The sequence below is a fragment of the Periophthalmus magnuspinnatus genome, chromosome 24 (assembly GCF_009829125.3).
Source record: "Periophthalmus magnuspinnatus isolate fPerMag1 chromosome 24, fPerMag1.2.pri, whole genome shotgun sequence".
Classification (NCBI taxonomy): Eukaryota; Metazoa; Chordata; class Actinopteri; order Gobiiformes; family Gobiidae; genus Periophthalmus; species Periophthalmus magnuspinnatus.
In genome coordinates this window covers 26,428,642-26,452,714 of record NC_047149.1, presented here as the reverse complement: position 1 = coordinate 26,452,714, position 24,073 = coordinate 26,428,642, and the positions used below count along the sequence as shown (strand labels likewise).

At 44.0% G+C, this 24,073-nt stretch overlaps 1 protein-coding gene across 1 annotated transcript in view; it reads left to right on the top strand.

Annotated features, from left to right (window-relative positions):
• The window catches only part of LOC117392581 (MAM domain-containing glycosylphosphatidylinositol anchor protein 2-like), a 324,052-nt gene that overhangs the window by 221,210 nt on the left and 78,769 nt on the right, over nt 1-24,073 (top strand). The window contains exon 10 of the mRNA XM_033990674.2: nt 21,531-21,803. Within this exon, the coding sequence (XP_033846565.2) occupies nt 21,531-21,803 (273 nt within the window). The remainder of the gene's footprint in view (nt 1-21,530; nt 21,804-24,073) is intronic.

Sequence of the window (24,073 nt, the reverse complement as noted above, 5' to 3'; positions counted from 1 at the left end):
GAGGAAGAAGAGTGAACTCACTCCACTGTCACTCCAGTGGACGGAGAGAGAGAGAGAAGAGAGGAAGAGAGGGGGAGAGAGGAAGAAGAGTGAACTCACTCCACTGTCACTCCAGTGGACAGAGAGAGAGAGAGAGAGAAGAGAGGAAGAGAAGGGGAGAGAGGAAGAAGAGTGAACTCACTCCACTGTCACTCCAGTGGACAGAGAGAGAGAGAGAGAGAAGAGAGGAAGAGAAGGGGAGAGAGGAAGAAGAGTGAACTCACTCCACTGTCACTCCAGTGGACAGAGAGAGAGAAGAAGAGAGAGAGAGAAAGAGAAGGGGAGAGAGGAAGAAGAGTGAACTCACTCCACTGTCACTCCAGTGGACGGAGAGAGAGAGAGAGAAGAGAGGAAGAGAGGGGGAGAGAGGAAGAAGAGTGAACTCACTCCACTGTCACTCCAGTGGACAGAGAGAGAGAGAGAGAGAAGAGAGGAAGAGAAGGGGAGAGAGGAAGAAGAGTGAACTCACTCCACTGTCACTCCAGTGGACGGAGAGAGAGAAGAAGAGAGAGAGAGGAAGAGAGGAAGAGAAGGGGAGAGAGGAAGACAAGTGAACTCACTCCACTGTCACTCCAGTGGACGGAGAGAGAGAGAGAGAAGAGAGGAAGAGAAGGGGAGAGAGGAAGAAGAGGGAACTCACTCCACTGTCACTCCAGTGGACGGAGAGAGAGAGAGAAGAGAGGAAGAGAAGGGGAGAGAGGAAGAAGAGTGAACTCACTCCACTGTCACTCCAGTGGACGGAGAGAGAGAGAGAGGTAGGGAAAGAGAAGAGGAGGAGAGAGAGAGGGCAGAGAAACAGCAGAGAGTCAGAGAGAGAGACGGAGAGAGAGGGAGAAACAGAGCAGAGATAGAGGGACAAAATGAGACGGGAGAGAGAGAGAAAGGGGGAAAGAAGAAGAGGGCGAGAGAGAGAGGGGGAGTGAGAGGGAGAGAGAAGGATTGGGAGACAGACAGAAGGGGAGGGAGAAAGAAGGGGAGGAGAGAGAGAAGGAGAAAGAGGGAGAGGGTGGAGAGAGAAAGAATGACAGGAAGAGGAAATAAGGAGGAGGAGAGAGGGATGGAGAGAGTGAGTGAGCCAGAGACAGGAAGAGAAAAGGGGAGAGTGAGAAGGAGAGGGGGGACGGAGAGAGAGAAATAGAAAGAGAGGAAGAAGGAGAGAAAGAGAGTGGCAGCAGAAGAGAGAGAGACAGACGGAGAGTAACAGACGAATGCAGGAGGAGGTGTGGAGTTCTTCTCTTTCTCTGGAGGCTGATAATAAGAAACACAAAAGTCATTGTTTCCTCGTGTCCCACTTCACTAATCCATTTTCTCATTTATTTAACGGAGACGAGACAAAACCACAAAACCCACGAAACCCACGCCGTTTTCAGAGACGAGACAAACCCACGCCGTTTTCAGAGAGACAAACCCACGCCGTTTTCAGAGCGCCGTTTTCAGAGAGACAAACCCTAAGAACGCCGCATTAGTCCAGACAGAGAGCGGAGATGTCACCAAACTTTTATTGTAAACTTAAGAGAATGGACCTTAAACATCGTCTCTCCTCCATCTGTAACTCCATCTTCAGACCCAAAGCAAACAAAGGAAACAAAGAGAACAATAGAGCTCGCCGTTAGTGCCATTAAAGGTTGAATCGAGCCGTTAACGCCGAATCTGGAGACAAAAGCTGTTTACAGTTTGTGTCGTTAGCTCCTCCTTCAGATATAAGACAGTGTCCAGCAGGAATCTGACCAGAACTGAAGAAGAAGAGACTTGGACGAGCAGAGAAACGTCTTCAGTCCTACAACGATTTGTCCAGTGACAGATTTAACTTTGGCTTTTACTAACGATAATAAAAACACTCTTATGTTAGAGAAGATACTGTGATTTTCTACATTAAATGGTAGAACTTTTTACTTTTGTTTTCTGTGTTTTATATCTGTGTCCCTCAGTGCGCAGGAGGTTCATAGTGGTCCTTGGTCCTGTTTGGTCCTCGTTTAGTCCTGGTTAGTCTTGGTTTTCGGTTGGATTTGAAGGTTCTGATGGAGCTGGAAGTTCTGATGGAGCTGAAGGTTTTGATTGATCTGGAGGTTTCTGGTGGAGCTGGAGGTTTCTGGTGGAGCTGGAGGTTTCTGATGGAGCTGGAGGTTTCTGGTGGAGCTGGAGGTTCTGATGGAGCTGGAGGTTCTGAAGAAGCTGGAGGTTTCAAAAGGAGCTGGAGCTTTTGGTGGAGTTGGAGGTTCTGATGAAGCGGAAGGTTCTGATCGAGCTGGAGGTTCTGATGGAGCTGATGAAACTGGAGGTGTCTGAAGGAGCTGGAGGTTCTGATGGAGAGAGCTGAAGGTTCTGATGAAGCTGAAGGTTTCTGAAGGAGCTCAAGGTTCTGAAGGAACTAGAGGTTCTGATAGAGCTGAAGGTTTCTGAAGGAGCTTGAGGTTTTTGAAGGAGCTGAAGGTTCTGAAGGTGTTGGAGGTTCTGAAGGAGCTCAAGGTTTCTGAAGGAGCTGGAGGTTCTGATGGAGCTGGTAATATTATTTGCTCTCGAGACGTCACTCATAAACACAAAAACGGCCAGTTAAGAAATGACATCATCTGGTAACTGAACCCGGGACCTTCTCGTTGTGAGGCAGCGTGCTTAACCAATGCACCACTCTGTTACACTGTTGCTTCTACCTGAATTCAAACGCTCCACATTATCGTTCGTTTTCTCGCCAAACGGTCGCTCCCCTCCATAAAACTCTATGTAAAATGGGCTTTTTTTTGCATAATTGGTCCCGTCTGATCCAAACTGGAGAAAGACTCGAGTGCGATTTTAGGAGCCGTTTTACTGTTTGTATAAATGAGAAAAAAGACGTTTACGAATCCAACGGGGCGCCGTGTTTTTCTTTCTCCGCCGAAAAAAAAACACTTGAGCAGCTTCATAACAGACTCTTCATGTGAGACGGGAGAGAAAAAACGTTTTGACGACTTTAGTCCGATCATTATGGACGTTTAAAAAAGACAAAAATCATGTTTCATTTCTTCATGTGAGATAAAATGCAGCAAAGCATCATGGGTAAAATGGAGCAGTGCATCATGGTCTATGTAGTTTGTCATCATGTGTTTGAGCTGTTTAGACTCACATACGTTGCTCATTTTTATCCGTAGCACTTATAAAACACGCTCCGGACGCCATATTTGAGACTTTTTTTATCTGTACAAATAAGACTGTGACTGATCCACCTTGTGATGTCATCGTGTGGAGATACAGGAAGTGCTCCACTGTGTTTTTAAACTCCACACACCGTCATTTATAGAATCATTTGGATCATTTCAGACGTGGAATCGTTAAGAAGCGTCGACTCAGAATTGTCCAGGCTCAGAATCGTTAAGACTCACAAACCGTAAAGACTCAATCATTGAGACTCCTTCGGACTTAGAATCGTTAGGACGTAGAATTGATAAGACGCAGAATGGTTCAATCCCAGAATCGTTAAGACTCAGAATCGTCCGGAATCAGAATCGTTGAGACTCAGAATCGTCCAGAATTAGAATCGTCCAGAATAAGAATCGTTAAGACCCAGAATCGTGAAGACTCAGAATCATTGAGACCCAGAATCGTTAATACTCATAATCATCCAGAATCAGAATCGTTGCGACTCAGAATCGTGATCCTTTTAAGAATAGATTCCTTTTATTATTACGTAAACAAACACTTGAAGTTTGCCGTAGCTTCTTCCCCTTTTTCTCGAGCTGCTTCGTTCCCATCACTATGACAGTCACGTCCCCGCCCCCTCGCCCCACTCGCCGGCCCCCCCCGCCGCCGCCATGCCCCTCCCCCTCCCCCCCGCTGCGCCGCGCTCTCAGAATTAATAAAGTTTGGGCGCTTTGAAGAAGACTGTAGAATTTGTGCAGAAGTGATCATGATTACACAGCGCTGACAGCACTATCAGGGTTAGCCGCTAACGCTACGACGCGCAGTGTAAACAAAGGATCCCAGCGCTAAGATAGCCTTCGCTAATTAGCTACACGGCGGAATGGAGAGTGTCGGAACGCATAATTAAAACAAGAGGCATTTTTACACCTTTGGCTCACGGTGTTTGGACGAGGTAAAGAAACACTCGGACGAAAACGGATCAGGAAACTCAGACGGAGCCTGGATTATGGGATTATCGAGGTTTGGGGTTCAATCTCACCTTTGACCTACTCATTTTGCTGTTGAGTCCTTGAGCAAGACACTTCTGTCACTTTGCTGATGTGATTCTTGTGTCTGTTAAAGTCTCGTTATGAATTTGGATGTGAACTTTGACCTCAAATAATCTTCCAGGAGAATCAATGGTGAAAATCTGTCAGAAAAAAAAAAGTCATTGTGTTTGAGCAGTTAAAGCTGCACTGTGGAACTTTTCAGGAAGTTTGTCTCCTGCGTCGACAGTGGAGGGTTTAAGTCATACATCCCTGAGAAAGACAGAGAGACAAAGAGGGAGAGAGACACAGACAGAGAGACAAAAAGAGAAGAAGAGAGAGACACACACACAGAGAGAGGAAGAGAGAGAGAGACAAAGACACAGAGAGAGAAAGAGAGGGACAGACAGAGAGAGAGAGACAAAGACAGAGAGAGGAAGAGAGAGAGAGACAAAGACACAGACAGAGAGAGAAAGAGAGGGACAGACAGAGAGAGAGAGACAAAGACAGAGAGAGAGGAAGAGAGAGAGAGAGACAGACAGAGAGACAAAGAGAGAAGAAGAGAGAGATACACACACAGACAGAGAGAGAGGAAGAGAGAGACAAAGACACAGACAGAGAGAGAGGAAGAGAGAGACAGATAGAGAGACAAAGAGAGAAGAAGAGAGAGATACACACACAGACAGAGAGAGGAAGAGAGAGAGAGAGATAAAGACACAGACAGAGAGAGGAAGAGAGATAGCGAGAGACAGAGAGAGATACACAGAGACAGGAAGAGACCAAGAGAGAGAGATAGAGAGACAAAGAGACAGAGAGAGACAAAGAGAAACAAAAAGAGAGAGAGACGGACAAAGAGAGACAGAGACACACACAGAGGCAGAGAGAGACAGAGAAACAAAGAGAGAGAGAGATGGACAGACAGGAGAGAAACAGAGAGGGGGGGCACAGAGAGAGACAGAAGCAGAGAGAAACAGAGAGAGAGGGGTAGAGAGAGAGAAAGACAAATGCAGAGAGAGAGAGACACAGAGAGATCTTCTCGTCATAGCAGTGACAGCACCTGTAGTAGTTGTAGTAGTAGTTGTAGTATTAGTAGTAGTTGTAGTAGTAGTCGTAGTAGTTGTGGTAGTTGTAGTAATTGTAGTTGTAGTAGTTGTAGTCGTAGTAGTCATAGTAGTAATCATAGTAGTAGTCGTAGTAGTTGTAGTAGTTGTAGTAATTGTAGTTGTAGTAGTTGTAGTCGTAGTAGTCATAGTAGTCGTAGTAGTTGTAGTAGTAGTAGTAATCATAGTAGTAGTTGTAGTAATTGTAGTAGTAGTAGTAGTAGTAGTAATCATAGTAGTAGTTGTAGTAATTGTAGTAGTAGTAGTAATCATAGTAGTAGTAGTTGTAGTAGTAGTAGTAGTAGTAATCATAGTAGTAGTTGTAGTAATTGTAGTAGTAGTAGTAGTAGTAGTAGTAATCATAGTAGTAGTAGTAGTAGTTGTAGTCGTAGTTGTAGTAGTAGTACTTGTAGTCGTAGTAATGACCTTCCTCTTGCTCATATTTTGCTCGTGACTCAGAGGCTCCTGATTCTTCACCAGAGAAAACGTGAAAAGGTCAAAGTCTCGTCTCACTGTTACTGTATAAACCAGACGTCAGGAGCAGTAATTACAGCGGCAGATTAACTGTAAGTACTTCAGATACTTCAGAGAGTACAGACCCCCGCCAAGGCACTGACTGCTCCATGCAACAGGAAAGGTTAAGTTTATCCCATCAGTGCGTTTGAGGATTAACTGCAGAAACTAAAGTAGAACATGCAAACACTCTCCTGCTCACTTTGTGTTTGGAACGCGGCGTTAGCAGGTTAGCATTGTCCATTTATATAAACAGTTTACGTGTGGGACAGAAATGCAAACTGCTCCACCTGCAGGTCAGTCTGGGTACGACTCAGGAGCCTTCATTTTATAATAATTAACTGCACTAAATCTGGGTTTATTCTTATAAATTTGTAAACTTTTGGGATTAATTTATGAAGCGTTTGCTCTCGTGCTAAACGCTAACGATGCTAAAACTGGAGCAAAAACACACCACGGTTTCTTAAAGAGGACACGGCGCAGGAGTATGAAAAATGGGGCTTTTTTTGCAACACGGGCAAAAACTGAGGCGGAGTCAATGCAAATGAAGTTATTCTGCCAGATTTACCACAACTGTGAGTTTTCTGCCTCCGAGTTTAGGAAGTAGATTTACAAACGGCAAACAGTTTCTCCAATAAACCCCAGGAAGTCTCTCGCTGTTTTGGACATTTAATCAAGAGTAGACTGTAAAACTGTAACATACAAAGAAATATCTGCACATTACAATCGTGTTTTTATATTTCAATAAACAAATATTATTCAGAGCGACATAAAACAACATATAGTAGCTTTTTATAATATAATATACGCACAACATTAGCTTAAAGGGAGCTACGACTAATGAAAAACGTGTAAAACTGTGGATTAGCCACATGCTAACATGAATGGAAAATCCCATAGACATGCTAGCGCTATTAGCATTGTCTGTTTTAGTGAGAATATACAACTTAAATCAGCTTAAAGCGCCTCAAATGAGTTTATAGAGCGAGCTAACATGTTATAACGTTACAATAACAGAGAAAAACCACTGAACTGTTGAAAGTCTGCGACAATATGGCAGCTACGGCGGCTCTGAATAGACAAAACACATGAACTCAAAACAGAAATATCTCTCTCCACTGGGGCAGAACAATGAGACAGAAGAGACGGGTGTAAATGTTTTGTGTTTGATTTTGATTTGAAACGATTTAAAACCAGCTCATAAGATGAGGGAATATCAATAAAATATAAAATATAAACTCCACCTGAGACACTTTGGCTCTGACTCCACACGTCTCCACTGACCCGGAGCGTTTCCACATCAGCTGTCAATCAAACCGTCCCATCCCACGTCCTCAAACCGTTTTTTTCGCGTTAGCTTCACAGTTTAGCGTAGCGCCTGCTAACTGAGACCTGTGTGTTTCTCCCCAAATACGATATTTTTGGGGGAATATTAGTCACGTACGACAGAGTTTCTGAGTTTAAATCTCCTCAAAGCGCTTAAAGAGTGGGCTTTTGGGTATTAATTGCTCCCTGCGCTAAGTTACTCCCCCTTTAGAGCGCTATCACAACACAATCAGCTGCATCCCGCTAATGAAAGTACAAAGCGCAAGTTCCCGTGTACAGTTTTGTGTCATGTTTTTGTGTATTGTAGAAATGGAGAATCGTTGTGTGGGTGGAGCCTCGTACTGCTAACCGTAAAGAGGGTTCGAATAGGGCCCCGGGAGAGATCGCTAAATGACTCAAACACGCACGGACGACATCTAAAAACCTCTTCAGACGTATTTTTGACGAGGAAACGGCGTTAAAACGTGGGGGAAAAAGCTCGATTTGTCCTAAAACCGCCTCTTTAACATCAGCGCGTTTGTCTGTGCTCTGTGACGTAGCTGCCTTGGGGCACAATACCAAAAGCGTGGCTGCTTTTCTGAGCCGTAAACACCGCCGCCGCCGCTTTGATACACCCCAGGATCAGTGAGCAGATATCTGTCAAGGTTCTCTGCTCGAAAAACATAATTATAAACGTTTAAACGCCTGAAGCCGATACTACGCCGCCATTATATCTGAGTGCTCTCGTTTTGTTTTTCCTACAGTAATTTGTTGAAAGCTGCACTGCATTCTGGGTAATTTGCTTTGCTTTTTGACTTTGCAGAATAATTCTCCTCCGTGAAAGATTTCATAAATTGCCTAAATCTGTACAAAAGTGTTGTGCGCACGGCGTCACGCTCCATTAGCCGACAGACTAATTTCACATCGATTTTTAACTATACCGTCCGCACCAAGGACTCGGGCTCACGGTCAAACTGCAGATCCAATATTTATAAAGCACTTTGTTTAACTTTTATCATCACGCTAATTATGACGACAATCTGCTGCGGGAATGTGAAAGACGGAAAAGAGCGGAGCGTTTATCAGCTCCACGGACGACGAGGCTGATGTGAACGAGGAGAAAGGGATCTAAAGGAAAGAGGGATCTAAAGGAGAGAGGGATCTAAAGGAGAGAGGGATCTAAAGGAGAGAGGGATCTAAAGGAGAGAGGGATCTAAAAGAGAGAGGGATCTAAAGGAGAGAGGGATCTAAAGGAGAGAGGGATCTAAAAGAGAGAGGGATCTAAAGGAGAGAGGGATCTAAAGGAGAGAGGGATCTAAAAAGAGAGGGATCTAAAGGAGAGAGGGATCTAAAGGAGAGAGGGATCTAAAGGAGAGAGGGATCTAAAGGAAAACTGGATCTAAAGGAGAGAGGGATCTAAAGGAGAGAGGGATCTAAAGGAGAGAGGGATCTAAAGGAGAGAGGGATCTAAAAAGAGAGGGATCTAAAGGAGAGAGGGATCTAAAGGAGAGAGGGATCTAAAGGAGAGAGGGATCTAAAGGAGAGAGGGATCTAAAGGAAAACGGGATCTAAAGGAGAGAGGGATCTAAAAAGAGAGGGATCTAAAGGAGAGAGGGATCTAAAGGAGAGAGGGATCTAAAAAGAGAGGGATCTAAAGGAGAGAGGGATCTAAAGGAGAGAGGGATCTAAAAAGAGAGGGATCTAAAGGAGAGAGGGATCTAAAGGAGAGAGGGATCTAAAGGAGAGAGGGATCTAAAGGAGAGAGGGATCTAAAAAGAGAGGGATCTAAAGGAGAGAGGGATCTAAAGGAGAGAGGGATCTAAAAAGAGAGGGATCTAAAGGAGAGCGGGATCTAAAGGAGAGAGGGATCTAAAGGAGAGAGGGATCTAAAGGAGAGAGGGATCTAAAAAGAGAGGGATCTAAATGAGAGAGGGATCTAAAGGAGAGAGGGATCTAAAAAGAGAGGGATCTAAAAAGAGAGGGATCTAAAGGAGAGAGGGATCTAAAGGAGAGAGGGATCTAAAAAGAGAGGGATCTAAAGGAGAGAGGGATCTAAAGGAGAGAGGGATCTAAAGGAAAGAGGGATCTAAAGGAGAGAGGGATCTAAAGGAGAGAGGGATCTAAAAAGAGAGGGATCTAAAGGAGAGAGGGATCTAAAGGAGAGAGGGATCTAAAGGAGAGAGGGATCTAAAAAGAGAGGGATCTAAAAAGAGAGGGATCTAAAGGAGAGAGGGATCTAAAGGAGAGAGGGATCTAAAGGAGAGAGGGATCTAAAAAGAGAGGGATCTAAAGGAGAGAGGGATCTAAAGGAGAGCGGGATCTAAAGGAGAGAGGGATCTAAAGGAGAGCGGGATCTAAAGGAGAGAGGGATCTAAAGGAGAGAGGGATCTAAAGGAGAGAGGGATTCAGAGGAGACTAAGATCTTGTGTCCTTCTCTCTTTCTGTCCTTCTCTCTTTTTGTCCTTCTATGGACAAAATGCTTTTCTGATTGACCAAAAATATTAGAGACAATAATCCAGACAGAACACAATGTGAACACACAGCTCGAGCTGCTCTCACTCTGATTGGTCCGAGCGGTCACATGGTCACATGGTCACATGGTCACACGGTCACATCGCTCCACCGACCTCGGCCATGTTTGAACCCCGAGGCTCTTTTGATTAGCCCCTCCCCTCTGCACCTGGCCCGTCGTTGCGTGTGCTCACCTAAGCCCATCTCCCATGATGCTTTTCTCCCATGATGCTTTTCTCCCATGATGCTTTTCTCCCATGATGCTTTTCTCCCATGATGCCTCTGGTCCGTCGCCACGCGCTAAGCCGAGGTTTAGTCACACGATCGAGGCGCAAAGGTGAAACGGCATCAGAGACGCAAAGAGTCAACAGCTTTGATATGGAAAAAAGACATCTGCTCTGGAGGGAAAGAGAGGGAGGGAGAGAGAGAGGGAGGGAGAGGGAGGGAGGGAGGGATGAAGCAGAGGGATGAAGCAGAGGTGCAGGAGGCTCGGGACACGGGCCTCAGAGGCTCCAGTTATAGATGTGCAAATGACAAACACACGAGACACACTAATGTTCACCAAAGTGAGATGGACCAGAGAGAGAGGAAGAGGGAGGGAGGGAGGGAGGGAAAGAGGGGGGGGGAGGGTCAGAGGGTGGGGGGGGGGGGAAAGAGAGAGAGGAAGAGGGAGGGAAAGAGGGAGAGAGGGAGGGGGAAAGAGGGAGGGAAAGAGAGGGGGGAGAAAGAGAGAGGGGGAAGAAAAAGAGGGAAAGAGAGAGAGAAACAGAGGGACAGAGGGAGAAAGAGGGCCTAAAAGACAGGGAGAGGGAGAAAGAGAGAGAGAGAGACAGAGGGGGAAGGATAGAGGGGAAGAGAGAGGGAGAAAGAGGGCCAAAGAGACACAGAGAGGGAAAAGAGAGAAAGAAACAAAGAGAGAGCAAAATAGAGAAAGAGGGAGAAAGAAAAGGCGTGATAGAGAGAGGGAGAAAGGGGGTCAGAGAGAGAGAAAGAAAGAGAGAGAAAGGGCGTAAGAGAAAGGGGGGATAGAGAGAGAGGGACAAAGAAGGCCAAAGAGCGTGAAAGGGAGAGAAACAGAGATGGAAAAAGACAGAGAGGGAGGTGGAGGCAGAGAGAGACTCAGAGAGATGGAGAGAGATGGAGAGGGAGAGAAAGAAGGAACAAGATAGAGGGATGACCAAAGAGAGAGAGGGAGGGACAAAGACAGAGAAGGAAAAAGAGAAGGAGGAGAGAAGTGAAAAATGTTACAGTTACGTTCACTCAGTTTATATAAAATCATCTTAACATCATTGTGGAGTCACCTGTTTGTCTCCATGGAGATCACTTTAATGCCAAACTGTGGAACATTCTACACATGGAGGAGACTAAGAGACACACGAGAGTGACCACAAATGTCCCACAGTGCGTCTTTAGTTCTGTTTTTCTTTGTTTCCTCTCGTTCTTGTGTGATTTGTAACGTTTCAGTTTCACACGAGCTCGGCTTTTATTACTCTTCACGAATCGTCCTTTGTGCGTAGCCCCGCCCCCCTCAGGCATGTCCCCGCCCCCCTCAGGCATGTCCCCGCCCCCTCAGGCATCATCCCGTTTGAAGATGCCTTTGTAATCATATTTTTCTTCACGGAACGACACCGGAGCGATCAGGCAGGTCAGCAGACACGAGCCGTGAACACGAGAGAACACGGAAGAATTAACGACACGTGAGAGTCTGAACCGAACGAGCGCACGCCTCACTCTCGCTCCGGCGGCCATATTGATTATCGCTAATTGTAGCTGTAGCGTCATAAATTACCTTAAGCTCATCGTAGTAACATGGGGTTTTGTTTGAACGCCGTGGATCTGACTTTTCTTTGCTTCTTCTCAGTCTTTGTGTAAAGTTTATACGGAGGAAACTTTTATTAATCCTGATGCTACGATTAAACAGAAGAAGGTTTGGTTTTATTGTTTTAAGTTTTGTGTTGTTCAAAAAAATCTTCAGATCAAAAAATTACACTTGAGATACTGGATTTTCAAACCATAGAAGGTAGAAGTGAGTTTTACGTCGACATTACTCATTCTCTCTCGTTTTTTACTTTATTTTTTACAACTTTCTGCATTTTTTACACATACAGTTTAGCGACGCTGTCAATCAAACTTGTTGCTAACGCTAATGCTAACGCTAACAGGAGCGACGTCGGGGAAAGAAGGACCTGATTTGTCTGTTATTAATGTTCATATCTTGATTTACAGACACAAAAGTGAAAAAACCCCAGGATCATGTAGAGGGTTAATACGAACATTTAAGACCAGAATGAGTCTGAAGCAGCAGAGACAGAGAGAGGGGACAGTAAAAAAAAAAAAAAAAACATAGATAAAAAAAAAACTCAAAATAAAATAAAAAAATAAATCAAACCACTCAAAATAACAAAAAAGAAACAACCAAATAAACCTCAAAATAACCACAAAAGAAAATAAACTAAAAAAAAACAAACAAACCCAAAATAACAAAGAAAAAAAATTGCACCGCGGCGGCTAGCAGGTTAGCTATGTCCATTTATATGAACAGACCATGTACAGAAAACATCAAATATATAAAGGAAGAGCTATGGAATTATGTAGTAAAGTACAAATACTCAGACTGCAGTGTGCCCCGTGCACCACCAGGGGGACACGCACCACAGCTTGAGAAACACTGCTCTATATCAACACAGATTCTCTCCGTTTGTCTTTAAATGACTCCTCTAAAACACTGACGGTGTTGTGTCGTGTCGTGTCGTTGTTGTGTTGTCGTGTTGTTGTTGTCGTGTTGTTGTGTTGTTGTTGTTGTGTCGTGTTATGTTGTGTTTCGTCTCGTCCCACTCGCAGCTGCTCGTCCTGAATCGCGGCGCCGGCCTCGTCCTGCGGCGTTTTGTGATCAAACCACAACAATCTAAAATGTCACCGCGATCGCCAACGGGACGTGAGAGAGGGATTCACGAGGAAAAGAAAGAGGAGAGAAGAGATGGAAGCACAGGGAGTGAGAGAGGGAGGGAGAGAGAGAGGGAGAAAGAGGGGATGAGAGAGAGGGGGACAGAGACAAAACAAATCAGACATTTTATTTTGTTTTGTTTTTTTTCTTTCTAAATAATCCGTGTTCAGACTTTAGTTGAAGGATTTTATTTAGTTGTATAAAATGAGCCGTGTGATGACTCTCTCCCTCCTCTTTTCTCCATCTTCCCTTTCTTCTTTTTCCCTCCCCCTCTCTCTCTCGCTCTGTTTTTTTCCTTCTCTCTCCTCTTTTTTACTCTCCCAATCTTTCCTTTTTTTTCTTTACCTCCCCTCCCCTCTTTTCATCCCGCTGCTCTCTCTCCTTTTCTCTCTCCTTCTCTCCCCCTCCCTTCTTTCCCTTTGCACTCTCCCTCTCTCTCCTCTTTCTTTCCCCTCCCCAATTCTTCTCACTCTCTCACTCCTCTTTTCTGTTTTTTTCTTCATTTTTCCCTCTCTCTCCCCCTCATTCAGCCTTCCCTCCTCCTCCACTCTCTCCGTTTTTCCTCCTTCTCACTATCTCTTTCATCCACTCTCTCTCTCGTGCTTGTCCCTCTTTCTAAAACCATCCTCTTGTTTCTCCCTCCTTTCCTCTACCTCTTTTTTCCTGTTTCTCTTACTCACCCATGCCCTTTCTTCTCCCTCTCTCTTCCTCTCTCTCTACCCCCTGCTAACACTTTTCTCCTCTCTCTCCCTCTTTCACCACTCACTCTTCCTCTTCCTCCTCCCTCTCCTCTTCTTCTTCTTTGTCTCCCACCTCCTTTCTCCCCTTTCTCGTTGTCGTTTCTTTTTCTCACCTCGACTCCCCCTTTCTCTCTCCGCCTCTCCCCCTTTCCAGACCTTTTTCTCTCCTCTCCCTCTTTCACCTCCCAACTCTCTCACTCTCTCTCTCTTCCTCACCCTCGCCCCTTTTCTTCTTCTCTCTTTGTCTTTCTTGTCTCTCTCTCTTTCTCTCACCGACCACAGACTTCCCCTCTCTCTCACCCCTCTCTCCTTTTCACACCCTTCTCCTCCTCCTCTCTTCTCCTTCTTCTCCCTCTCTTTTCCTTCTCACTCTGTATGCCTCCTCTTCCTCTTTCCTCATCCCTCCTTCCTCTTAAACGTAGTATTTCTGCACATTACTGTCAGTGTTTCCACGGCGACTGGTGATGGATTACACTCTTCCTCCGTTCACAGCGTTTCAGGCGACTCTGAGCCTCGCGGGGCTCAAAGCTAAAGCTAACGCTACGCTAATGCTACGCTAACGGCATAAGCTGCGGCTCTGGGGGCGTCGGGCGGGACCTCGCGCTCAGACGAGGCCACGGGGCACGAGGCTTAAAAGTGGTTATGTTCCAGGAAGTGACAGAGACAAAAGTCAGACGGAGGAAAAATAAAAAAAATATAAAGTCAAATTCACAGAGTTTGAAAAAGACGAGGAGAGAGAGAAGTTGAGTCTTTTGATCCAGGGGGCGCTCTCGTGTCACAGGGGGCGCTCTCCTGTCACAGGGGGCGCTCTCCTGTCACAGGGGGCGCTCTCGTGTCACGGAGGACTCTGGATCCAGGGGGCGCTCTCGTGTCATCACTCGTTCATATTAATTCTATGTTTAATCAAACATAATAACATATAAATAATATTATTTACTCTGTATCTTCTCCAGGTTTAAAGACGATCTTTTTGACAGTTAAATAAATAATAATAAAAATGATAAATACTTAAAGAATAATTTTAAACAGGTACTTTAATAGTTTTAAGTATGTTTTTTCATATGATACTTGAGTATTTTTGCTCCAGTATTTGTACTTTTACGTCGTAAAGTACATAACGGCCCATGTGACTCTATTTTCTGATCTGTTCTAATGTTTCCTCGTCACAAACACCTGGAGTTGTGTTTTGTTTCATTCACACACGTTTAACACACAAACTCTGCAGAAAACACTCTGTTCCACCTTGTGATGTCATCATGTGGTGATACAGGAAGTGCTCCACTGTGTTTTTAAACTCCACACACCTTCATTTATAGAATCATTTGGATCATCTCAGCTACTGGAGTTGCCACTTATTTCTGCAGAACTAAAGGTAAAAGGAGCTGTTAACTTGACAAACTACCACTCGATGACATCACAAGGTGGAACAGAGCATTTTGAGCTTTGTAGACGTAACAGACGAATAATAAAATCGAGGGAACGACATTATAACATGGATTAATCCTCACCAGAGTCAGTTTTGTGCAGTGCGGGACTTTAAAGTAACAAAACGGAGCACTCCCCCGTGTCTTAAAGTCGATTATTAGCATTAGCCTGCTAGCACAAGGCGAACGCTAATGCCGTAGATTGCGTTTTCCATCAGGTTCTCATCGGTGTGTAACAGATTACCTCGTCCTCGTCTCTCCTCTCGGCAGAAGCGTCTCCTCCTCCTCAAAACGCCGCGGACTTGAAGCGTTTCCGTGTCATTAAGTCTCTCCGCTCGTGTTTTTATTTATTCTGTGGCGAGCCCCAGAGCGCCCCCGTGCAGGCGTGTGCAGCGGCGCGGGCGACACGTTTAGACAAAGATATATCGATGTTCATTACAGCAACAGTTGTTTTTTTTTTCTTGTTTTTTTTTAATAGTAGTGATTTCATTTGGCTGATTCGGTTTGTGATGTAAAAATGCGGCGTTTAAAGGGGCATCATGGCGTTTGTATTAGGCGTGTAAATCGGGCGGCGGACGTGTCGCTCGTAAAGTCGGTTAGCGCCGCAGTAAAGGGAGTTTGTGACGCGGAACGATATGAATATGTTTGAAAATATATGTATTAAACTGTCAAGAGCCGTTATGAGCGAGAGCTGTGTTTGATGAAACGACGGAGAAGGTGAAACAAGAGCAGGAAAAGAACGACACAAAATGAGACAAAATGAGACAGGACGACACAAAATGAGAAAAGAACGACACAAAATGAGACAAGACGACACAAAATGAGAAAAGAACGACACAAAATGAGACAAGACGACACAAAATGAGACAGAACGACACAAAATGAGAAAAGAACGACACAAAATGAGAAAAGAACTACACAAAATGACACAGGACGACACAAAATGACACAAAATGACACAAAACGACACAAGACGACACAAAACGACACAAAATGACACAAGACGACACAAGACGACACAAAATGAGAAAAGAACGACACAAAATGAGACAAGACGACACAAAATGAGAAAAGAACGACACAAAATGAGACAAGACGACACAAAATGAGACAAGACGACACAAAATGAGACAAGACGACACAAAATGAGACAAGACGACACAAAATGAGAAAAGAACGACACAAAATGAGAAAAGAACTACACAAAATGACACAGGACGACACAAAATGACACAAAATGACACAAAACGACACAAGACGACACAAAACGACACAAAATGACAAGACGACACAAGACGGCACAAAACGACACAAAATGACACAAGACGACACAAAATGAGAAAAGAACTACACAAAATGACACAGGACGACACAAAATGACACAAAACGACACAAAATGACACAAAACGACACAAGACGACACAAAACGACACAAAACGACACAGGACGACACAAAATGACACAAAATGACACAAAACGACACAAAACGACACAAAATGACACAGGACTGAGCTCTTTTTAAAGAGGAGGTGTTATGCTAAATTAGCTTTAGCTTTTCCATCATCAAAAACAAATGTCGTCCATGCATGTTTGAGTAATCTAGTGATCTCTCCTGGGCCACACTCAAACCCTCCTTATAGTTAACGTTTCTGTACGAGGCTCCGCCCACAAGTCAACCTCCTCTTTATCTCCAGGGGGCCTCTTTAATCCAGGGGGTCTCTTTAATCCAGAGGGCCTCTTTAATCCAGAGGGCCTCTTTAATCCAGAGGGCCTCTTTAATCCAGGGGGCCTCTTTAATCCAGGGGGCCTCTTTAATCCAGGGGGCCTCTTTAATCCAGGGGGCCTCTTTAATCCAGGGGGTCTCTTTAATCCAGAGGGCCTCTTTAATCCAGAGGGCCTCTTTAATCCAGGGGGCCTCTTTAATCCAGGGGGCCTCTTTAATCCAGAGGGCCTCTTTAATCCAGAGGGCCTCTTTAATCCAGAGGGCCTCTTTACCTCCAGGGGGCCTCTTTAATCCAGGGGGTCTCTTTAATCCAGAGGGCCTCTTTAATCCAGGGGGTCTCTTTAATCCAGAGGGCCTCTTTAATCCAGAGGGCCTCTTTAATCCAGGGGGCCTCTTTAATCCAGGGGGCCTCTTTAATCCAGGGGGCCTCTTTAATCCAGGGGGCTCTTTTGTAAACTCCATCAGTCCGAGTCGGTGTTACACAAAATTATTTTTAGTTTTAGTTTTCTAAAACTGTTCCCTCATTAAAAACACGTCTGAAGAGGTTTTAGACGTTTTGATAATCTAGAGATCTCTCCTGGGGCCCTTTTCAAACCCTCTTTACGGTTAACGGTATGTTTCTGTACAAAGCTCCGCCCACAAGCCCAAAAACATGACACAGAACTGTACACTACGACTTCACAAACCTGGTGTGATGTGCAGTCGTTGCATGAGCGCGACGCAGCAGATTGTGTTGTCATGACGCTCTGAAGGGGGAGGGACTTAGCACAGAGAGCAAATTGAAGGCTGGACTCCAGAATGAAGATGAATATCACATTTTCCTGTCCTTATAAAACGCACACTGTCCTCGTGCCATTGAGCAAGACACTTTCATTTGCATTAAAATATTTAGAATGTGAAAAGAAACTTTTACCTGGAGTTGAACTGTGTTTCATTTGGAAGAATCAATCCACAAAATCAGTCCAGCGTCGTCTCCAGAGCCGCAAACGCTCGATCCCACTGTGTGATGTCATCGAGTGGTACTCTCAAAACGCACAGGAGCAGGTCTAAAGTCTGTAAACCTTCAGGAGACTCACTGTGATTGGTCCACCGTCTTCTCTAACTCCCTAAACGCTCAATCCCACTGTGTGATGTCATCGAGTGGTGACCTAGAACTGCTCTTTTGTGTTTTTTAGAATATTTTCAGTCGAGTATTTTCACAAGACTGATTCCTGATTCGTCCAGCATCGTCTCCGGAGCTCTAAACGCTCGATCCCACTGCGTGATGTCACTCTACACTTTCAGTCCCACTGTGTGATGTCATTAAGTGATACTCTAGACCTGCTCCTTTGTGTTTTTAAAGTCTGTACCTCTTCAGGAGACTCATTCGAACCCACAAAAACTATCGTCCAGTACAAAAACACTGTCCAAAAAAGTTCCCCCACATGCCTGAATAATGCATCACACAGGACCAGAGTTAGCACGTTCCCCCGCCGTTACTGCAGTACACGCTCTGGTTACTGCAGTACACGCTCTGGTCTGAAAATATCCGTTACCTAAAGCCGTGTACAGCCCCCCCCCCCCCCCCCCCCCCCCCCCCCCGAGGTCAGACGGAGGACGAGCGGCTGAAGAATCACAGAAACCACAGACTTACACACTTTACACCGAGAGGCTTCACTCCATCATCCCCACCTCCATCAGCCAATCACAATCCCCCAAAAAACGCTTTATTTACTGCGAGCAAACGGAATTCCCAAACTAGGATTATGCAACACGAAGCAGGAGCAACATCGGCAAAAATAAACTGTGACGTGCCTGATTTTTACTGGATTAAAAACGTGAAAAACACAAATAGTTCGTTTTAAAGGTGACTCTTGTAGTTTTAATCCATGTTAGAACGTTGTTATTTCATCAAAAAACAGACCTGGAGTTGTGTTTTGTTTCATTCACACATGTTTGAGTCACTATTAAATGCTCTGTTCCACCTTGTGATGTCATCAAGTGGTAGTTTTTAAAGTGAACATCATCTTTTACCTTTAGTTCAGTAGTAGATGGGCAATTCCAGAGCTGAAATGATCCAAATGATTGTATAAATGAAGGTGTGTGGAGTTTAAAAACACAGTGGAGCACTTCCTGTATCACCACATGATGACATCACAAGGTGGAACAGAGTGTTTTCAGTTTGAGAGAAGAACTCAGCCTAAATCTGCAGAGTTTGTGTGATAAACGTGTGAATGAAACAAAACAAACACAACTCCAGGTCTGTTTGTGACGAGGAAACAACATTAGAACAGTAATGAAAACAACTAGCATGCTAACTGCTTGCTTGCTGATTATTGGATGCAGACAGGACACAGACTTATTTTACCCTCGAGAGCTGTGAGACAGATGAAAGTGACACTAGTGTTACTACATTTTACATAAACATTTAAAACGTCTTATATGTAAATCAGACGTGTTCAGATGTTTCTGTTTCACTCGTTTCCTCACATTGAGTCTCTGAAGTTTTATTTGGACTGAATCAAGTTTGAGTTTAATCTTTGATCGACTATTTTCAAGACGCCATTTTGTCAATAAATCCCTGTTTTCACGCCCACTGTGACGTATGCTACCCCGCTTCCTCTCTCGTCTCCTCTCCTCTCTCCTCTCTCTTGTCTCCTCTCTCGTCTTCTCTCTCGTCTTCTCTCTCATCTCCTCTCTCCTCTCTCGTCTCCTCTTTCGTCTCCTCTTTCCTCTCTCCTCTCTCTTGTCTCCTCTCTCTTGTCTCCTCTCTCGTCTTCTCTCTCGTCTCCTCTCTCGTCTTCTCTCTCGTCTCCCCTCTCGTCTCCTCTCTCGTCTCCTCTCTCCTCTCCTCTCCTCTCCTCTCTCCTCTCTCTCGTCTCCTCTCTCGTCTCCTCTCTCGTCTCCTCTTTCGTCTCCTCTTTCCTCTCTCGTCTCCTCTCTCGTCTCCTCTCTCGTCTCCTCTCGTCTCGTCTCCTCTCTCTCCTCTCTCGTCTCCTCTCGTCTCCTCTCTCCTCTCCTCTCCTCTCTCCTCTCCTCTTTCGTCTCCTCTCTCCTCTCCTCTTTCGTCTCCTCTCTCGTCTCCTCTTTCGTCTCCTCTTTCCTCTCTTCTCTCCTCTCTTCTCTCCTCTCTCGTCTCCTCTCTCCTCTCGTCTCCTCTCTCGTCTCCTCTCTCCTCTCTCGTCTCCTCTCTCGTCTCCTCTCTCGTCTCCTCTCTCGTCTCCTCTCTCCTCTCTCGTCTCCTCTCTCGTCTCCTCTCTCGTCTCCTCTCTCCTCTCTTCTCTCTCATCTCCTCTCTCGTCTCCTCTCTCCTCTCTCCTCTCCTCTCTCGTCTCCTCTCTCGTCTCCTCTCGTCTCATCTCCAGTTTTATTTTCTTAATCGTTGACACTCGTAGGATTCTGCAGAACAGAACAGTAGCTTCAGTGTTTTTCTGTGTCCTTGGGCAAGACACTTGAGCCTCGTTGCCTCTGGCGTCTGTTCACTGTTTCAGGATGAAACATAATCTTTTCTCTTTTTGGCTGAGCTCTCTCCGTGTAATTCACTGCAGCGGCTCCTGACAGGTCGTCCCCGTGGTATTAAAGGGAGGGTCACAAGCAAAGGACAATTTTCCCTATGGGGACAATAATGTGTACAGTTTGTATATTTTTATTTTTTTATTTTTATTCAACATGAATAAAGAGGATTACAGAGGACGCTCAGTGTCACACGTCTGCAGGATGTTCTGTTCTTGGGTTTTATCGTTTTGATCTGCTCCTTTAAATCATGTAAAAAATTATAAAAATATTAAAAGTTTGTTATATTGACCTTTAAACTTTGACCTTTTTTAAACATATTTTTTTCCCCACGTTTCTAATGTGATTTTTGTGTTTCAGGTGTAACGTTGCATTGTTGTCTCCTACCACATCAAACTTTAAAGCCCCACTATGTAACTTTTCTGCCAAAAACACTGACAAAAATAAAAGCATTTTCATTTTTATAATTTTATTGCAAAAAAATCCTGCGTTGTCCGAGTGATCAGGGCTGAAGGGGCGGAGTTTAAATGTGGCGACCTGTTGGACTAGAGGAGTCAAACTCATTTTCATTGAGGCAGTGTAAATGTAACCAAACATAAATAAATTTAAGTACTTTTTTGACTTTTTAATTAACTGTTTCTCGATTTATTATTATTTTAAGTTGCAAATATTATACATGTATTTGCACTGATGTAAAAATATGTCGATGTAACTGTGTATTTGGTGATAAAGTGACATTTTTAAGAGTCTGAGGCCACACGGCTCACAGACAGACGGACCTTTTAATTCACCTCACGGGCCACATTTTGCCCAAGGGCCTTGAGTTTGACACGTGTGTTAGACCAATCACACTGTTCTTATACCTCTAATCCTCCTCCCTCACTCCCCTTTAGCCCTCCTCCTCTTTCACTCTTTAGCCCTCCTCCTCTTCCACTTCTCTTCTTTAGCCCTCCTCCTCTTGCACTCTCTTCTTTAACCCTCCTCCTCTTTCACTCTTTAGCCCTCCTCCTCTTTCTCTTCTCTTCTTTAGCCCTCCTCCTCTTTCTCTTCTCTTCTTTAGCCCTCCTCCTCTTTCTCTTCTCTTCTTTAGCCCTCCTCCTCTTTCACTTCTCTTCTTTAGCCCTCCTCCTCTTTCACTTCTCTTCTTTAGCCCTCCTCCTCTTTCTCTTCTCTTCTTTAGCCCTCCTCCTCTTTCACTCTTTAGCCCTCCTCCTCTTTCTCTTCTCTTCTTTAGCCCTCCTCCTCTTTCACTTCTCTTCTTTATCCCTCCTCCTCTTTCACTCTCTTCTTTAGCCCTCCTCCTCTTTCACTCTTTAGCCCTCCTCCTCTTTCACTTCTCTTCTTTAGCCCTCCTCCTCTTTCACTTCTCTTCTTTAGCCCTCCTCCTCTTTCTCTTCTCTTCTTTAGCCCTCCTCCTCTTTCACTTCTCTTCTTTAGCCCTCCTCCTCTTTCACTCTTTAGCCCTCCTCCTCTTTCTCTTCTCTTCTTTAGCCCTCCTCCTCTTTCTCTTCTCTCCCCAGTTTTGCAGCTCTATTTAAATTGTCTTTGTGGGCGGAGTCCAGGTGTTTAACTCACCCAATCCCGTGCGTCTCTTTCTCCTCAGACCCGCCCACAGTGGAGCCGGTGTTCACGGAGATGCGTCAGGGTTTGGGACGTCCCGTGGTGATGACGTGCCGAGTCCTTCGCGCTCATCCTTCTCGCGTCCTCCGGTTCGAGTGGCTCTTGTCCAATCGGCTCCTTCACGCCGGAGCCTTCGACGCTCACAAGGACGAGACGGAGTACACCATCCGAAACCTGAACCGCGACGGGTGGGGCGAGTACACCTGTAACGTCATCAACGAGGCCGGAGCGGGCAGGTGCACCTTCCAAGTGACAGGTAAGAGACGGGCGGGGACTTAAAGGGGAAGTGTTACGCAGCTTTTAATTTGACACACAATATACATACAGTTTGTCAGGAGAGATTCATGAGCGTTTCATTGTGTTGTAGTGTTTTTTTCTTGAATTTCATTGGTTTGTGCTTGTTTGAGTGCTCAGAAAATGTACGTTTTCACCTACCCCCTATCTCCGCCCACTTCACTGCTCTCACTTATTTTGTGATCTCTGCTCTAATGTCGTTTCCTCGTCACAAACAGACCCAGAGTTGTGTTTTTTAGTTTCATTCTCACATGTTTAACACACAAACCTGCAGATTTAGGCTGAGTTCTTCTCTCAACCCGAAAACACTCTGTTCCACCTTGTGATGTCATCATGTGGTGATACAGGAAGTGCTCCACTGTGTTTTTAAACTCCACACACCTTCATTTATAGAATCATTTGGATCATTTCAGTCCTGGAGTTGTCTCTTATCTCGACTGAACTAAAGGTAAAAGGAGGAGTTAACGTGAAAACTACCACTTGATGACATCACAAGGTGGAACTTAATAATAAAGTGTGACTCAAACGTGTGTGAATGAAACAAAACACAACTCCAGGTCTGAGAGAACAGGATTAGAACATGGATTGAAGGTTACGAGAGTCAATTTTGTGAAATATGGAACCTTTAAAAGCAAAAGGACAATGCTAGAAAAATATTGGAACTAAAACTTTTTTTTTCCCCACACATTTGATTATTTATTTATTTATTTATTAATCTTCTTTATTTATTTATTTATCTAATCATCTATTTATCTATGTACTTATTTATTTGTTTATTTGTTTATGCATGTATTTATCTATTTTTTATTTTTTTATTTATCTATTTATTTATTTGTATATCTGTTTGTTTATTTATTTGTATGTATATCTATTTATTTATTTATTAATCTTTTTATTTATGTATTTATATATTTATTTATTTATGTATTTATTTTTTCTATCTATATATTTATTTATGTATTAATCTTTTTATTCATACATCTATTTACCTGATTTTGAGTCACATGTTCCTCTCTTGGGTTAAACTTTCAGGCCCTTCGTGTTGTTGAACTGAAGCCGTTCCTCGTCCTCGTCCTCATCCTCGTCTCGTCCTCGTCCTCGTCTCGCTCTCGTCTCGTTCTCGTCTCGTTCTCGTCTCGCTCTTGGCTCGGGGTCTGTTTACGTTCGGTCACACTCAGACTCACGGTGTAAAAGTCCGCTGCTTTTTAAAGTCCATTTCAAAGGTGTAAATGTGTTTTAGTCGAGGTACAAACTTTGGCTTTGACCTTGTTTGGTTTGGACAGTTACGTGATAAAGACACATGATGGAGATGGAGAGGCTGTGGAGGCTCGTGGTTCTGCTGCTCGTGGTCGAGACGCAGGGGTGACATTGCAGTGTGGTGGATATCATAGATTGAATATGTAAATGGACATAGCTAACCTGCTAGCTGCTGCGTTCTAAACAGGAAGTGATCATTGAGTCTGGCTCCAATTCACTTTTTATTGAAAATCTGTCTCCTCTCTCTGTCTCTGCTGCTGTCAGACTCGTCATTTTGGTCTTAAATGTTCGTATTAACCTTCTACATGATCCTGGGGTTTTTGGTTGTTGTTTTTTTTATTGTTGTTTTTGTTATTTTGAGGGTTGGTTGTTTTTTTTGAGGTTTTATTTCAGTTATTTTTATTTTATTTATTTATTTATTTTTATTTTTAATTTTTATTTATTTATTTTTTTTTTTAATTTTTTTTTTTTTTTTTTTTTTTTTTTTTTTTTTTTATTTTGAGGTTTGGCTTTTTTGAGGTTTTATTTTTGTTATTTTATTTTTTTTTATTTAGATTTTTTTTTTGTTTATTTTATTTTTTATTGTTTGTTTTTTTTTAGTTATTTTGAGTGGTTTTATTTATTTTTTATTTAATTTTTTTTTTCTTAATTTTGAGTGTTTTTTTTTTTATTTTATTTTTTTTAACTGTCCTCTCTCTGTCTCTGCTGCTTCAGACTCATTTTGGTCTTAAATGTTCGTATTAACCCTCTACATGATCCTGGGGTTTTTATTTCACTATTGTGTCTGTAAATCAAGATCTGAACATTAATAACAGACAAATCAGGTCCTTCTTTCCCCGACGTCGCTCCTGTTAGCGTTAGCAACAGGTTTGACTGACAGCGTTGCTAAGCGCCCGCTCCCTGGCAAACCAGTGGTGTGGGCGGGAAGAGGCGTCACCTTCAACATCCTCGCTCTGGATTGGCTCTTTGGTTGCT